The 17,666-nt window shown below is 43.2% G+C and overlaps 1 protein-coding gene across 1 annotated transcript in view; it reads right to left on the bottom strand.

The window, feature by feature from the left end:
- DNAJC11 (DnaJ heat shock protein family (Hsp40) member C11) overlaps positions 1–15,870 on the bottom strand; it is a 71,149-nt gene extending 55,279 nt beyond the window's left edge. Inside the window, exon 1 of the mRNA XM_082660724.1 lies at positions 15,769–15,870. Within this exon, the coding sequence (XP_082516850.1) occupies positions 15,769–15,840 (72 nt within the window). The 5' untranslated portion in view covers positions 15,841–15,870. The remainder of the gene's footprint in view (positions 1–15,768) is intronic.
- Between the last annotated feature and the right edge of the window lie 1,796 nt (positions 15,871–17,666).

Raw genomic sequence — 17,666 nt, 5'->3', positions numbered from 1 at the left:
ATGATTTCTTGGATACACCACCAAAGGCACATACAACAAAAGAAAAAATGGACAAATTGGACTTCACCAAAATCAAGAACTTTTATGAATCAAAGGATACCATCAAGAACGTGAAAAAACAACCTACAGAATGGGAGAAGATATTTGCAAAGAGTATATCTGACAAGAGATTAATATCTAGAATATATAAAGAATTCCTAAAACTCAACAAAAACAATCTGATTCAAATATGGCAAAGGACTTAAACAGACATTCATATATCAAAGAACATATACGAATGGCCAAAAGCACATGGAAAGATGCTCCATATCACTAACCATTAGGGAAATACAAGTCAAAGCCACAGTGAGATACCACTCCACACCCATTAGGCTGGCTACTATAAACAAAAAAACAAGCAAGTGTTGGCAAAGATGTGGAGGAACTCATGTGCATTGTTGGTAGGAATGTAAAATGGTAGAGCTTTTATGGGAAATAGTATGGCAGTTCCTCAAAAAAATTAAAAACAGATTTACCATACAATCCAGCAATTCCACTTCTGGGTAAATACCCAAAAGAATTGAAAGCAGGGTTTTGAACAGATATTTGTACACTCATATTCAGAGCAGCATTATTCACAACAGCTAAAATGTGGAAGCAGCCCGAGTACCCATCAACAGATGAATGGATAAGCAAAATATGGTATATAAATACAAATGAATATTATTCAGTCTTAAAAAGGCAGGGAATTCTGACATGTGCTGCAACATGGATGAGCCTTGAGAACATTATATTAAGTGAAACAAGCCAGTCATAAAAAGAGAAATACCGTATAATTTTACTTACTGTTTAACAGGTATACACTGTTTAACAGGTATAGAGTTTGGGTTTTACAAAATGAAACGAGTTCAGGAGATATAAATGGTGGTGGCAGAGGCACAACAATATGTAAGCAGCATTTAATATCACTGAACGGTATACTTTAAAATGGCTAAGATGGCAAATTTTATGTTATATGTATCTTACAAGTTAAAAATTTGAAAAAACCAAAAACCCAACAAAACCTGAGAATGGAAAAAAAGATACAAATGTGAAAGCTAAAACCGTAAAGCTTCTAAAAGACAACACAGGAGATAATCTTTGTAACTTCGAGTTAAAGATTTCCTATATAGGATAATAAAAGAAAAATATTTGCAAAATATCTGTCTCATAGATTTGTATTTGGAATATACAATGAGCTCTCACAACTGAAGAAGATAAACAACCTGATAAGATAACGACTAAAAGATGTAAACAGAAACGTCAACAAAAGATGATACAGGAATGGTGCACAAGTACACGAAAAGACATTCAACATTGTTAGTCATTAGGGAAATGCAAATTAAAAACACTTAACAACCACTAGAATGACTAAAATGAAAAAGACTGAGAATATTAAGTGTGGGTGAGGATGTGGAGCAAAAATAAACTTCATTTTCAAAAATATGAAGAGCAACTTTGTCGTAAGCATAGATTATAAAAATGGCATCAGGGGCTTCCCTGGTGGCGCAGTGCTTGAGAGTCCGCCTGCCGTTGCAGGGGACACGGGTTCGTGCCCCGGTCCGGGAGGATCCCACATGCCGCGGGGCGGCTGGGCCCGTGAGCCATGGCCGCTGAGCCTGCGCGTCCGGAGCCTGTTGCTCTGCAACAGGAGAGGCCACGATAGTGAGAGGCCCGCGCACCGCGATGAAGAGTGGCCCCCGCTTGCCGCAACTAGAGAAAGCCCTTGCACAGAAACGAAGACCCAACACAGCCAAAAATAAATAAATAAAAAATAAAAATAAAGGAATTCCCTTAAAAAATTTTTAAAAATAAATAAATAAATAAAATTGGGGCTTTCCTGGTGGCGCAGTGGTTGAGAGTCCGCCTGCCGATGCAGGGCACACGGGTTTGTGCCCTGGTCTGGGAAGATCCCACATGCCGCAGAGCGGCTGGGCCTGTGAGCCATGGCCACTAAGCCTGCGCGTCTGGAGCCTGTGCTCCGCAACGGGAGAGGCCACAACAGTGAGAGGCCCGCGTACCACAAAAAAAAAAAAAAAAGTATTTCTTCTACAATATAATTGTATAACTTGTTTTTTCAGTTAAAGGTCTTGTGGAGTTTTGGTTTTTCGGGTATTATTGGTCATTAAGTGTTTTCTACACCATTTTAAATGCCGTTATTACAGTTTATATAACAATCTTCTATTAATAACTTTCATTTGTTTTAAAAAGGCTGCAGTGGACATCCCTATAGCTAAAACTTTGTGTGTATGCATGATTATCTTTTTGAAAATAAGTTTCTAAAATTGTTGGGTATAAGACTTCCATTTTAGTCTTCTGAACTGATCTCCAGAAAGTATTTACCATTTAATTATTTTAAATTTAAAAATTTAATTTTATCCAAGGACTACATAAACAGTTTATAAATAAAACTACTAGACTTATAACCCCAAACAGCATTCACTCCCACTCCTCAGATGCAAGCACTTTTAAATCTTTTAGCATTTTTCTCATTTTATTTCTAAATATACTCATATCCTTAATTGTAAAATTTTAGACTTAAGAGAATTTAGTTCTTTTCCACTTCCTTGTGCTTATCTTTCCCCTCCTTTCTATGTAATTATCACAACTTTCGTTCAAATCAATGCAGTTTTTCTTTTTAATTAGTTTAGTTTTAATTATGACTGTAAATATAGTTCAAAGCTGAATCAAACAGTATACTATGATTACATTTCTTTTCTTGAACTACTTTTTATTTTTCCTGGAGTTAACAATTGCCTCGTCTTTTTCATTTGCTTTAGCTTTCTATGGCTCTATTACGATTCTTCTCCAACTCTTCACAGTATACTTCTTATAGTAAAGACTTCTAATATTCCTCTCAGTATCAAACAGCACATCACTTTCATTTTTTTTCCCTCTAAGAGGCACTCCTCCAAGAGCTCTCTGCCCTGTTCTTGTTGTTGGGCTTGCTAAACAAACTTCATCTTAGGATTTCCTGTCACCATCTTCCCGGGTATCTTTGCTGGGTTGGTATCTCTTTTCTGTATCCTATGCCTTTCTCTTTCTTGGTTTTCTTCTTCATTTTGATGGAGCTCAATCCCCAGTAGTTTCCTTTACAGATATTCTCAAAAGAAGGAGGAGCTCTCGGAAATCAAAAATTAGATAACAGAAGTATAAGACTGGTTGGGAGGAAAAATTTTTTAGGCTTTGTATATCTCAAAATGTTCTTATAATCTGCCTTTATACTTAATGAATAGTTGGCTGGGTATAGAATTCTAGCTTGGAAATAACTTTCCCTCAGGATTTTTATTACATTGCTCCACTGTCTTCTAGTTTACAGTACTACTGGTGAGATACCTAATGTCTTTCCAATTCCAGCCCTCTGTTTGTGACCTGTTTGGAAACTTTTAGGACTCTCTCTTTAATCTATGATTTCCTTTAGTATGGGGGTCCTTTTCTCCCCCATCCACTATGCTAGTTATCTGAATGGCCCTTTTTAACCTATAGTCTCCTATCTTTTGAGAAATATTCTCATATTAATTGTTTCATAATGTCTTCCCCTCATTTTACTTTACTTCATGGCTAAGAACTGATCTTCTAGTTTTTAAGTTTTACTTTTGTGCATATTTCCTCATCTTTATCTTCCAACCCTTCCACAGAATTTCTGTTATCTTATTTTTAATTTCCAAGAGCTCCTCCTCTTTTTATACAGTATTGCTCTTTGATATATCACCTTGTTCTTATTTCTTACATGTAGTATCTTATCTATCTGAAGATGATCTAGCTTCCAAACTCCCTGCATTGTCTGCTTCCTTCTAGTTTCTCCTTGATGTCTGCATGATATCAGAGTTTCACGTTGGAGCCTTCCCTCAAACATCTGACATTCTTTGGCAATTGACTTACACTTCATAGTAAGATAATAAGAAGCTATTTGGAAGCTCTGTATGTGTGAACAGGTCTTGTCAACTGATGAGCTTCTCTGTGAAATGCCTGGGAGGGAACCTAGAAGTTTCATTTGGCAGTCTTTTCTTTCTGATGGGCTAGCTCCTTCAGGGGAGAGACCAGAGAATAAAGGAAGAAAAGCCAGAAGTCTCGCCATGCAAACACTAACGCACCCCCCTGCCTTTGTTAGCGTGCCACTCTCACCCTTTACTGTCTATGTCCAGGCTCCAGAGTCCCTCTGGCTCAACTTCTCCAGAGGAGAATCCTCCTGCCTCCTGGCTGGGTTGGCTAACAGATTTTCATCTTATCAGAGCTCAATACTATCATTAAAAAGAAAAAAAAAAAACTTTGTCAGTCTGGTAGAGAAAAAACAAAACAAAACAAACAAAAAGAGCCTTGTTTTAACTTGCATTTGTTGTTTTACTAGTGAGGGTGACATTTTTTCCATACACTTATTTGCATTTTATTTTTTTAGATTTTTTTTTTCTGATGTGGACCATTTTTAAAGCCTTTATTGAATTTGTTACAATATTGCTTCTGCTTTGGTTTTTTGGCCACGAGGCATGTGGGATCTTAGCTCCCTGACCAGGGATCAAACCCTCACCCCCTGTATTGGAAGGCGAAGTCTTAACCACTGGACCGCCAGGGAAGTCCCTTATTTGCATTTTAGATTTCTTCTATTTGTTTCCTTTGTATTGTTTTCTATTAGGGTATTAATCTTTTTCTTTTTGATTCCAAGAGTTCCTTATATATATTAAAAATATGAATTTTTATCAAATATATTAGATTCCTTTTGAGTCTTTGGGTTTATAATTGTTTTTAGGCTTTATTTTCCTTTAATAAACACAGATATTTCTCATTTTTACAAAATCAAACCTATCAATTCTCTCTGATTTCTGCTCTGGTATCATGCTTAGAAAAGTCTCCTGACGACAATTTCATTGTGTTTGCTTCCCTTAGATAATTAGGCAATTGAAGACACTGCTACATTTTCACTTATTTAATTTCTAGTTGATGGAGACCATCTCTGCAATCAATGTGCACATATTCAGAGTATACAGCCACTCTGCTTTTATTTTCTACCTTCGTTTAGCAAAGTAAGCTACAGCATGTGAGGAACATCAGTATGTCTGAACCATGACTGTATCGTCAGGATGGGCTGGGTCAATGGTTCTTAAGTGTGGTGTGGGGCCCCCTGGGAGTCCCTGAGACCCTTTCGGGGGTCCACAGGTCAAAACTATTTTCATAATAATACTAAGATTTTATTTGCCTTTTTCTCATTCTCTCATGAGAGTATAGTGGGATTTTCTTGAGGCTACATGATGTATATCATTGTTCTGATGGTTAATGAATTGTGTACTTGTATACTTTCCTGTTTTCTAGAAATTTCTAAGGTGGTAACTTTATGGTATAAACACATGAGTTTTCAGAGATTAACTCAACTGATTTTAAGTTCTTTTGCTGCACACTTACTATCTTTCGTTATATCTGCTATGCTATCTGTGTATCCGTAACCTCATTGTTGTGGAATACATAGTTATTTTGAAATCCTTAAGTCTTCCTTGTGCCTGTACTGAAATACAAGAAGTAAGTACACTCTGTGTCTTATTATTAAATATTGATAGTTATAACCCACATAAACAAAAGCTCTTTGGGAACCTCAATAATTTAAGAATGTAAAGAGGCCCTGACAGCAAAAAGTTTGAGAACTGCTGGGTTGGTGATACCGTGGTAACAAACCATCCAAAAATTCCAAAGGTTTACTTCTCCCTCACATTACATGTCCATCTCAGGTCAGCTAGTTCTCTGCTTGGAGATGTCCTCAGGTCCCAGGTGGACTAAACAGACACCCTTTGGAACCCTGCCAGTCATGGAGGCAGAGGGAAGAGCATGAGACTCTCCGGCTGGCCTGGCCTTGAAGTACCTCAGCCTGAGCAGGACACATATCACTTCCACTTACACCACTGGTTAGAAAGGGTCATGTGATCCCACCCAACCGCTAGGGGACTAGGAAGTGCAGCCCCCTTGCTAGTTAAGAGCCAATAATGTTTGGTGTAGAGCACATCTAACTACTACAATGATATTTATTTATTTATTTATTTATTTATTTAAAATTTATTTATTTGGCTGCGCCGGGGTCTTAGTTGTGGCATGCGGAATCTTTAGTTGTGGCATGCGGGATCTAGTTCCCTGAGCAGGGATCGAACCTGGGCCCCCTGCATTGGGAGCACAGAGTCTTAGCCACTGGACCACCAGGGAAGTCCCTACAATGATATTTAATTCAGTATTTTGAAGATCTAATAAGAGTATGCAAATAACAGCTAAATTATAACATACCTTCACTTTAAGAAAAGTAAAGCCACAGGCTTTTTATTGCTGAAGCCTGTAAGTTTCAAGTTCAAACTTCCAGGCTGTATCTATATATTGGTGCATCTCAGCAACAAAGTCTCAACAAACTATATTCTACTGGATTTGGGGGGGTTTGCCTAATTACCACAATTGAAGATTCATGACTGTCCATATGTTCCACGACAATCTGATTGAAATAAACTGCATTAGCTAATAAAAGGCTGTAATTTTTTATGATACTTGGTGCTCATACGATTTAAAGGAAAAAGCAGATTTCAGAGCTAATTAACACCAAGACAGCATGGGTACTTAGTGCTGAGCAAGAGCTGCTTCATGAAGAGAAAGGGTGTCACAGATTACTCGGTGTCACTGAGTAGATACTGATTATACTAAGAGACCAGTTTTTGTAAAGGTTCCTGCTACACAGTCTGAAGCTTCAGACAATAAAGCTGCTCTCATACACAGCCCTACCCTCTTCTGATGCCATTTTCCCTGCTCAACACAGTCTTCTATCCTTTTCATTTACGTGTGGAAAAATCTTTGGAGGATGTGGAAATAAGTTCCTGCACATGGGGTTCATGCACAAACATAACAGACCCCCACAACGTGTGTGGACTCACCCTCAACATCAAGTATGCTGCAGACTGTACTAAATCATTCTGCCTGACTCATCTTTGTAAGGTGCTTCACAAATGGAACAGGATTTCAACGGAAACTAACCTGTGCCAACTGTAAAAATTCAGCTCCATTTAACTGACAAAAGGAAAAAGAACTGTACCAAAATAAATCTAATCCATCTGAAGCTACTTACTTTTACAAATATTATTGGTGCTAGTATAAAACATGATAAACAAGTAAGCTTTTCTCACTGCAAAAAAGAAACATAAGAGGAAGATAATCAATATCTGCCAGATGAGAAAGGACAAGGGAAGGGCGTTCTTTCCTCTTCTCACGTGGTAGTCAGCCTGGAACTTAGTCTGCACGGGCCTTGGCTTACGCTGGGGCCCGAGCGTACAGGCATGCGTCTGAATTTGCTCTCATCTTCTGGTACCTGACTTTAAACAATTTTCATAAGTGACAATTTAGATTTACCAAACTGATAGTTGATAAACTCCTTTCAGTAAATTCCTCTAGAATGATTTATTGCCAAAAGTGCAATGTGTTCCTCAATACAGGTATTCCACAAAGTAAAATGCACCTGGACCAGGTGAGTATGGTGTTAGCAAATATTCATCATTTCAAGCCAGAATGTCAACCCTACTCTAAGTACCACAGGAGGTACAAAAGAAATATGTCATCCCAGCCCTCAAGGAGATTATAAACTAGAGGGAGGTGTATGTGTGTGTGTGTGTGTGTGTGTGTGTGTTCCCTAAAACCCCAGACACATGGATTTAACTAAACAATATATAACAAAAATGCTAATATTAATGATAAAGACATAAGTTCAGGGCTGTCAGAATGCAGAGAAAACTTCGTGGAGGCAGTGGGGTCTGAATGGGAATGCAAAAGGTGGATTCAATTTGCTTTGGTACCAACAACAGGCTGGGGCATTTCAGGGGAAGAGAATGCCCTGAGGAACCAGGAGAGACAGAACACTGACAAACTGGCCAGAGTAGAGGCCAGAAGAAGGCAGGAAGTAGGTAACAAATCAATGTGGACATCCACCCACCTGCTCATTCATGCAGCAAACATCTGGTAAGTACCTGTCATGTGCCCACACTGTTAGGGACCTGATGGCGAACCAGACAACAATGGTCCCTGACCACATGGAGCTTGCTTTGCAGTGGAAGAAAGCAGAACATCACCACAAAGGAGGCAGAAAATAGAGAAAACATCTAATTTGTAAGGGGCTTTAAAAAGGGAGCCAAGAGTTTGACCCTTCCTTACCCAATAAACAATAGGAAGCCAAAAGGTTTCTGGCTAGAGAAATGTGATCAGTGCCGTGCGTTAATATTAACTTGTACGGCTTGACTAAAGCTGACAGAAGGCAAACCAGAGAGACCTGAAGAAAACTACAGCAGAAATGTAAGGCTGAGCTTATGAGGGCTGCTTGGCTGGCTGGCAGCCTAGAAGTTGAAACAGAAATGAAGGGGTCAAAGTCGGCTGGAGTCGAGGGGGTTCATGGACTGAGTGGCTTACAGGACAGTCGAGAAGGGGCTCAATACTATGCGGCGAAGAAAAGCCAAAGCGCATCCGGGGCTTTGACTGGGATGCATGGGTCAGGAGAACCTGGGAGGCAGACAGGCTTGAGAGGCAGGTAAAACACGTAAGCAATAATGGGCAGAAGGCAGAGATGCGGGGCCCAAGCAGAGCACTTTAAACCAGCCGAGCTGGTGAGGACTGAACCTGGGGAAATTCTAAGGAAGACAGGAAATGAGCAACTGGCAACGTGAGAAAGGAGGGCAAGGAGAGCATCGCAAAAGCTGAAGGGGATTTCGAGGCTGTCCGTGGTGTCACAAACGCATCTGTACAGACTTAAAGCTAATAAAGTACTCTCACCAATATTTCCTCATTTAACACTTGAAGACTCATAAAATGTCTTGAGATTGGTATTAGAACCCCCATTTTACAGATAAAAACAGTGAAGATCAAAAAGGTTAACTAAATGACTTGTCTGAGATGGAGAAGTTTATCTGATTACGTACCCCTGACCCAAAAGCTGGCTAGAAATTGTAACTTGTGTGGCCTGGCTCAAACCGATCTTCAGTTCATGAACATTTACGAGAGTGAAAGGCAAACTACAGAGAGGGGACGGATATTTATACTAATCTATCAGACAAAGGACTCACCCAAATTCTATAAAGAACTCCTACAAATCAGTAAGAGCATTCCTTATTAACTTTTATGCTCATGATACTAATAAAAATATACTGGCATTTACTTTACATAATAATATGCCCATTACTGTGCTAAGCACTTACGTGCATTCTCGCTTAATTCTCCCAACAGCCCTATGACAGTAAAATTACTGTCTGGATTTTATGAATGAAGAAAGTCTCAGAGAGGTTAAGTAACTTGCCCCGTATCAGGGGCTAGAGAGTCAAACTTGGACTTGACTTCAAAGGCTTTGCTCTTTAAGCCACTGACCTCTTCTGAAGCTCCACCTCCATCTTTGGGCTTTTTACGCCATCATCAACACGCTCATAGGTGCCCAAAATGCCAGGTACTGGGCTAAGTGATCTCAGCTGTCCTTCCCGAAAACCCGCCTGTGTTAAGTATAGAGGTCAGATGCACACACTATATTTCTCATGACTTTGGAGGTTGGCCTTCTACCACCACTTTAGGACTCTTCATTTTGAAAAGGTGGGCTTAAGAGAGAAACAATCAAATCGTGAATATGTCAGAAAAGCTAAACAGGAGATTGATCAAACAATTCCAAGTTTCTACAGCTAGGAATAACCTTAGAACACTTAAGTTCTACTTAACATAGAAGGAAAAAAACTTACAAAATTTATAGAACGCATTATCCCCAAATGGCATTATAAGTTCAAGAAAGAACTAGGTGGGACTTCCCTGGTGGTCCAGTGGTTAGGACTCTGCGCTCCCAATGCAGGGGGCCTGGGTTCGATCCCTGGTCAGGGTGCTGGATCCTGCAGGCTGCAACTAAAGATACCGCATGCCACAGCTAAGACCAGGCGCAGCCAAATAAATAAATACCAAAAAAAAAAAAAAAGGACTAGGCAATCGGTAAGGACAGAACTCTATAAATACTAAAAAAGAAAAAAAGCAGGGCCCACATCACCTTTAAGGTTTGCGGGGCCGATGGGGAGTCCCATCCTCCAGGCACACCCCTTGCTGACAACAACACACGAGAACAAACGGGCCAAAGGAGCAGAAATTCTGATTCCTGATTAGAGGTCATTCCAAGGGCTTAGAAAAGACTTTCCTACCATTGTACAACTTTTTCATTTCTCTTCCTAGTCATGTCCATGTTTATTTGGGGCCTTTGAGACAGGACAGTAAATAAAAAGGCCAGCATCTGAGTGACATGAACTCAAGTTCCTTTCTGGGTCAAAAATGATGGTTCGGATCCTCTCTTTACATCCAGAGTTTGGCTTATTTTTTCCTTCTCGTCCGTCTGCATCTGTTACATCCTGCCCACTCGTGCAGGATTCTTGTGGTTTGATGTCTGTTGGCATTTTACTGCTGAAGAATGTTCTGGCTCCAGCAAACCCAGGAGGGAACACTGTGCACTCACTGCAAGCAGAAGTGGTTCCAAATGTCCAAGAGCCAAGCAGGATGCAGCCATCAGGCCACGAGTTTCTCCAAGGGAGTGCGATCTGTATAACCCATGGGCCAAGATGGTGGCAATAAAGCAGCAATATTCCCAATGGCCTTTTTGTTTGTTTGTTTTTGGTGCCCCCTTTTAAACATTTATGCTATTTTATTTTTTCATCTCTGTTAGCTGTCTTAAATCCTCTCTTGAACAAAGTAGGGTATAAATAAAACACATAAGTAAAATTAAAATGAAAGTTTAATAGAAGTGAACACTAAAATTCCACAGCCAAGCAAAACGTGTGGCTTGCGTATCCCATATTCTCTTCTCCAGGGTTTTATTACTGAACTCACAGCAAATATAAAAGCTTTCAATTGAATTCTCTTTAAGAAAGAAAGAAAAAGAAGAAGAAAGAGGTATTTTGGTAGATAATGCAGAACTGGAGTATTAAAATTTCAAGATGCAATTGTTTGAAACGTCCAAAGCAGAAAGGTAATAACTAGCTTACGGTTTACTGAAGAAAACAATTTGAAAATTCAACCTCCTGGTGTTTGCTAATCCCATTATGAGATGACACTGGAACTAGCGGGACACCATGACGGCCCCCTCCCCACCCACAGGGAGACCCCCAGAAGCCTCTCTGAGCTCCACCCAGGAACCCTCCTGACCGCCAGTGCTGTCTTGCTGTCGCTGGAGCAGAACCTCTGCCTCTGCCAGGTCCTCCCCTCTCTGCCTGGCCTCTTCAAAGCTGATAGCTCACAACAAGTTTATCTGTGGGTCCCACTCTGCCTCTACTCCAGACACTGTCTTTCTGGATCATCCCTTGGCTCTGCACTCCACTCCCATGCTTAACCCCAGCTTCCGGGAACCACCGCGCCCGCCACCCAAGTCACACTCATGACCCTGCAGGAAGAGTTCAGAGGGAAGATCGTCTTTTGAAGAGAATAAACTCAGAATTTTGAACAGAAAGAACGAAGAAAGCTTTGGGAATTCATAACCTAATTCATAAATTCTGGCACTATGATTTTTTATTATTACAGTAGCAGATTTAGCCAGGATGAGGCATACCAAAGCCTTCCATGTACATGTATGTCTTTTTAAAATTAGCGAAACCTCATGTTTATCAAAATCCAAGAAGTAGCAACAATAAATATTATTAACTGAATACCTGCTTTCGCCAGGTACTCTATACATACCCTCATGCTCCACTATCCAACATCTTGGCTCAGAGTGAGTACGTAATACATTTTCACCTGTTACCTACATTTCAACATCCAGGGAAACAGGGAGCAAAAAGGTTCAGCTCCTAGCCTAGAGGCACAAACCTCCCAGGGGTAAAACTGGGCTTTGAACACGGGCCTTCTGGCTGCAGAGCCCCACAGTGAGCCTCCTCCGTGACTTAGCTGCAGGTCAGCACAGGAGACTCTGAGGCTGAATGACATGCTCAAGCTCACCTGGGTGGCAGGGCGGCCTGAGGTCCTGCTCCTAAGGCATGCTCGCTGACAGGACGAGGCAGGTTTTGGGACAACCAAGGCTCACACTACTTGCCCAGCACCTCGTTTTAAGCAGGGTCACTGTTGTGAACATCCAACCTAATGCAGCAGATGGGAAACTCATTGAAGGAATGACCTTCTTAGACCCACCTTTACATCCCTCATTAAGACTAAATTACCTGCCCATAAGGTTAGATAGCAACGAAAGAACAAACACACAGCACCTCACTGCCTTAGGCACCTAAGTGTGCACCTGGCTTAGCCAACGCTTTTACATTCAGTTCCTGCGGATGGCCCCGCCATCCTGGTTGGGGGGCTGGGTGACTGTCCCCCAGGTCAATCCTGGCTGTGACCAGCAGACCTTCCTCTAGTGCTCTAGCCTGTTCCTCCCATCTGCAGTCCAAACTTGAAGTTTTAGCCCCACTGTGTGACTGTAACCTACAGCCAGAGAAACCCAGGCAACCAAAAACTGTGGAAAGAACAACAGACCCTATACCAGGGAAGGAATGAAAATGCATTTTTTATTTAGGTTTTGATTTTACGCTTCTAGTTTCACAGCTGTCATGGAAGGATAAAGATCCCAGAACACTGACCTCCATATGTGGACTACAAGAAAATACATTTTTACTTAAGTTCATTTTTTATTTAACGACTGTTTTATTTCAAAAGTGTTTAAAAGCTGAAAAGGAGATTGGCTCCTTTAAGGCTCAATCCACTGGGACCGGAGATCTTAAAACAGGTTATAAACATTGCAGACATGCATAAAAATGAAACTCTTTCAACTACAACAATGGTTAAGTAGGAATTAAACTCAAGTATTTAGGAATAAATCAGGTTTAAAATGTGTCAATCATAATGTCTACAAAGAGCATAGAGATCACGAAAATTTCACTCTTACTCTTCAGGAATCCTTTCTCCAAATAAATTTTGGCAAATCACCTCAGAAATCTCAAATCAGTTAGATTTCAGGCCCCTGATGATGCATCTGACTACCTAAACCAGAGATGCCAATCTGGTTTCAATGTGCCCAGTTAATGATAAACTATTCCTTCCCCTCAGTGTGTGGCAGGCAGGCAACGGCTCCATTCCGCAAACAGGAAATCCAGAACGCTAGAGAAAGGGAATTTTTTTTTTTTCTCTTTTAAGAGAAAGGGAATTATTAAAGGTCATGGAACTCCTGTCTAGCTGCCTGCTTCACTCCCTGGGATACAATTTAAGGGGATATTTTAAAGTTTGAAACATGGGCATGGGAGATTCTTAACCTGATTTTTGACATTTCTGTATCACTCCATTGTTATTATCATGTATTATGCCTGTAAATCTGAACCTTTTAAACAGAGTTCCCTGGTTTTGTGTCAGCTTGCTTCCATCTGAGACTCCTGGTGGAAAGTCTCTGAACTTTCTAACACGAGAGTTCTGAAGGAGCTCTGGAGCGCTGGTGGGAAGAGGACCTCGCCTCCTAGTTACGCTTCAGTGTCATCAAGCCGCAGACCCGAATGCGAACACATCAACAGGGGTTATTACCTCCTTTTGACCACACAGGTAAAAATAAAGATTACTTCTATTTTTTCTCTCATTCTTCAGCTAAATCATGGTATTTCAACTTCAGGCTGATTTCTAATTTCACAAAAAATCCTAGTAAATATCAAGTCCAGAGATCACCTTCAGAGCTTCTCTTCTAGTGGAACCCTGAGAGAGGAAATCTCCACACCAGAGGGGATGGTGTTTTACACTGTTTGTTGACAACGGCAACACAAGATGATGAGCAAGAGGACGTGTTTCATAGGGATTTCACCTACAGTCATAAATGTGGAGGTGCCTTCACTCATCTCGAGAAGTAAAAATTTTTTTTTTTTTAAAGAAATATTTCTTTGGCTTCCACCCATCAGTCCAATAACAATGACGGGTCCTAACACTCTGGTAGTTTTATACCTCTGACAAATGTTTACCTAGGGCTCTGGCCAAGCCTATTATTTTATATCATTTGCAGCGGCCTAAGACTCAGTAAGCCTGGTAAACAGGTGAATAAATGGCTGCTCAATTACTGATAACCAGACTAACTATAAATGCGTGGAAAAAAAGGCTGGTTTCAGAAAAGCCGGTTTTATTTACCGCTTTGCTTCTAAGAACTGGAGAAAGAGAACAGCCCAGGGGATTCCCTGGCAGTCCAGTGGTTGGGACTCTGTGCTTCCACCGCAGGGGGCACGAGTTTGATCCCTGGTATGGGAACTAAGATCCCAGAAGCCGCACGGCACGGCCAAACAAAACAAAACAAAACACAAAACAAAAAGAATAACTAGCCCAATAGCTCCATTCAAAGGGGAAAAAATGAAGGCCAAAGGTTACCGTTGATTAGTTACAAGAATCTCCAGGTGGCCCTATGGCAGCCTAACAAGATCTGCAATTCCCCAAAATATTTCTTTGGGCGTTTCCATAGTAAGTAGTGACTAACACACTTAAGGGATTCTTATGAGGGGTGCCCAAGGAGTCCGGCAGCTCTGTAGTCTGAGAACTGCTAAGCTAGGGTGACAGTACAGCACAGAGATCAAGAACTGGGATTCCAGAATCAGACTGCCCAGGGCTGAATCCAGACTCTCTTGATTTCTAGTGGTGTGGCTTTGGGCAAGTTACTTAATCCCTCTATGCTTCATTTCCTCGGTTTTAAATCAAGAATTATCTGAATGCCTACTTTAAGGTCTGATACGAGAATTAAGTGCAAAAACATAAAGTGTCCATTCAGCACCCTGCCCCTGCACAAAGTAAGCCCTCACAAAACGTTAGCTATTATTAACATCACGCAGACCTACTGACAACACAGACTTGACCAGCCCTAGTCTAGTCAACACAAGCTTGACTAGACCAGACTTGGCTACTTCGGATCACTGGAAAATCTAAGCCCAAATTAGAGGTTCTCTGGCAGGGCTGGGAAGACCCAACCCAGCAGTTTAGAAAGAAATAATCCACCTCGTGACCTGACCTTGGAAGCCTCCCTGACCTTCACGCTGACCTCAAATGTAGAATCAACAAGAAAGGAAAGTTACTGGGCCCCTACTAAGTGCCAGACACAGTGTGAGACTCTCGTGTTATCTTTCATCCGGTGAGGAAACGGGCGCACATGTCGAGGACGTGCTTGGGGCATCACTTGTTTCCTAGCTTATTCCTAATCTGGGCCTCCGAAATGAGGCTATTTGTCCGGGAGACTCTTCCTTGAATTTCTGGACAGCTGCACAAAAGGAGGACACAAGACACCTGCCTCTGAGCCTGGACTCATTTCAGAGGCGGGATGTCCCCATAGAAGACGCAGGGACCGGACAGAGTCCTGGGGAGGTTCCCGGGTAGCCTTGACCTTGGTGCCTAAGACTCGGTTTCCCACCCTGCGGGCTGGGGGCGATGACACAGCCCCTGGGCGGCTGTGTGAGCCGAGCGTGCCACCGGGTCCCGGAGGACTTGGACCCCCACTCCACCTCCACCTCGGGGGCCCTGTTCCCTCCTGGGGGCGCGGGGGCCTCTGGCCTTGCCCTGACACAGCGCACGCGGCGCACCGGCCGCGGAGAGTTGGGGCAGAGGCCAGCCAGGACATCCCCGGCGCAAGGGTCGGGGCGGTGGGGACAGTCCGGCCGGCCGGCGATCGCGCACGTCAGCCGGGGTCACGCGGCCTCCCCGCCAGGCTCCGGCCCCGAGGCGGGAACGGGGCGGTCGCCGCCAGCTCGGTCCCCCCTGAGCGACCCCGGCCTAGCCTCAGCCCCGACAGCGGCCCATCGCAGGCCTCACCTCCCTGCGCACGTTCAGCAACGAGTAATAGTCTTCATTGTCCAGCTCCTCCTCGCTCAAGGCCGTCGCCATCTTCGCAACCTTTCACCCCGCCAAACCGGCAAGGCCGTGCTCAAGAGGGACGGCCGTTCGCGGTCCAGACGGCGTGGGCCCGTGAGGTCGCTCCACAGCGGCCCCTGGCGGCCCGGAGTCGCGCCGCCGCCGCCCAGCCCTGAAGAAGCGCGCCTGCGCCCTGCTCCCCCGCGCGGCCGGGGGCGGGACGCGGCGCTTCCGGCCCTTCCACGTGCTGCGCGCGGACCTAAAGCCCAGCCAGGGCGCCCAGGGGCTGTGCCCGGGCTGGGGAGGACGACTTTGCGGTCACACCCGGGGGTCGTCACTGTCTGGGCACTGGGGAGATAGGCCCCTGCTACACCCCCTGTATCCCCCGCCGGTCACCAGGGCGGGGCGCATCCGGATCCCAAATATAGCCCCACCTGGGCCGCTTCGCCAGCACCGACCCCCAACCCCCCGCGGGAGGCTACTCCAGGCCCCACTTGCTGACTTGTCACAGGAAACTTCCAGAATGTCATGTGTTCCTGCCTCAGTGGTCTTCGCCTTTTCTTTTGACCACCCGCAACCCTGCCCAGAGTACGGGCCTCCTCATTTTCATTTTTTATTATTGCCCTATATTTAGGGGCACCTGGCCATTTTTCTGCTGCCTAAATGAGGAGGCAGTAGCCATTGGGTTCCCGCTATAATTGTCTCTGGCCTGCTTGTATACCTACCGGCCCTATCACAGAGCTGTTCTCTTGGAAATTTGTATCATAATTTAGCGTCGGAGCCTGATTGGTTTCAGTCTGGTGCCTGCTGCTCGGTGCGTTGTTAAAGATGTCTTGGTTACATGATGCAGTTATCAAGAGGAGGTGGACAGGAGAGCTCCCATGATCTTGTCACCGGTTTGGTTCCTGCTGCCCTGTACCGATTCTTCATTAATTCTCAGTAAGGTTTGTAAACCATCGATTTAGAACCATCCATTGCTGCCCTTCCTAAGCAGGCCTCCTGGGAAGCCCCAAACACCTGTCTGTGGATTTGAGAAGTTGATTTCTTTCTCTTGCTAATTTTTGACCAGATGTGCACCATCTGGGCCTGTGTATGGTCCCTTCCAAGTTGCCCAGCCCTGTTAAGAATCTTCTGGCATGAGACCCTTAGGTGTGCTGAGACTGGTTATTCAAGACTGTTGAGTCAGTGTGGAACAGACTGTCAGCCCAGGTTGTAAATTAAGAGCTTTTTCTTTAACTGCATGAGGTTTCCTCACAACAGCTTTCTTTCACAGACACTCATATTCCATCAGCTATTCCAGCAATTTTTTATGGTTTTTCCTTTTTTCTCCGTTGCAGAGCAGTGATGAGGGCTGAACTGCACGCTGACATTTGCTGGTTTTTAAGAATTTCTTACCGAGAGGCTGGGGGGAAAGCTACAACGTTATGATATTCCTTTTTTCCTCAGGTTTGTAGACATTAATTGGGCCATAATGCTCAGCTGGGTAGAGAAGTCCTTTGCCATCTTCCCTCTGCTTTGGAAAACACTGCCTCTAGGAATTACGTGAACGGAACGTAACATATGTCTCAGAACGCCCAGGTCTGTGTTGCTATGATTGAGAATGACCTGGTTTTCATCACCACTCTAACAAAATAAATAGTGACTCAGGGATGCTCTGCGTTTTTGTCCTCTCTTGGGCCCACAGTATTTTGTATTATGGTTACTTGGAAAGTGGTTGTGAAAAATGGGAAATAAACTTAGATACACCACAGGCTTGAGAATATATTTACTTTGGAGGTTGGCTCTCTTGTTTCTCCCTTCCAAAACCCTAATCTATGGTGGGCAAGATAATGAAAACCAGGAGCAGTACAAATTTCGAA

The sequence above is a fragment of the Grampus griseus genome, assembly GCF_964374135.1.
Source record: "Grampus griseus genome assembly, chromosome: 1".
NCBI lineage: Eukaryota > Metazoa > Chordata > Mammalia > Artiodactyla > Delphinidae > Grampus > Grampus griseus.
This window is presented reverse-complemented; position numbering and strand designations above follow the sequence as displayed.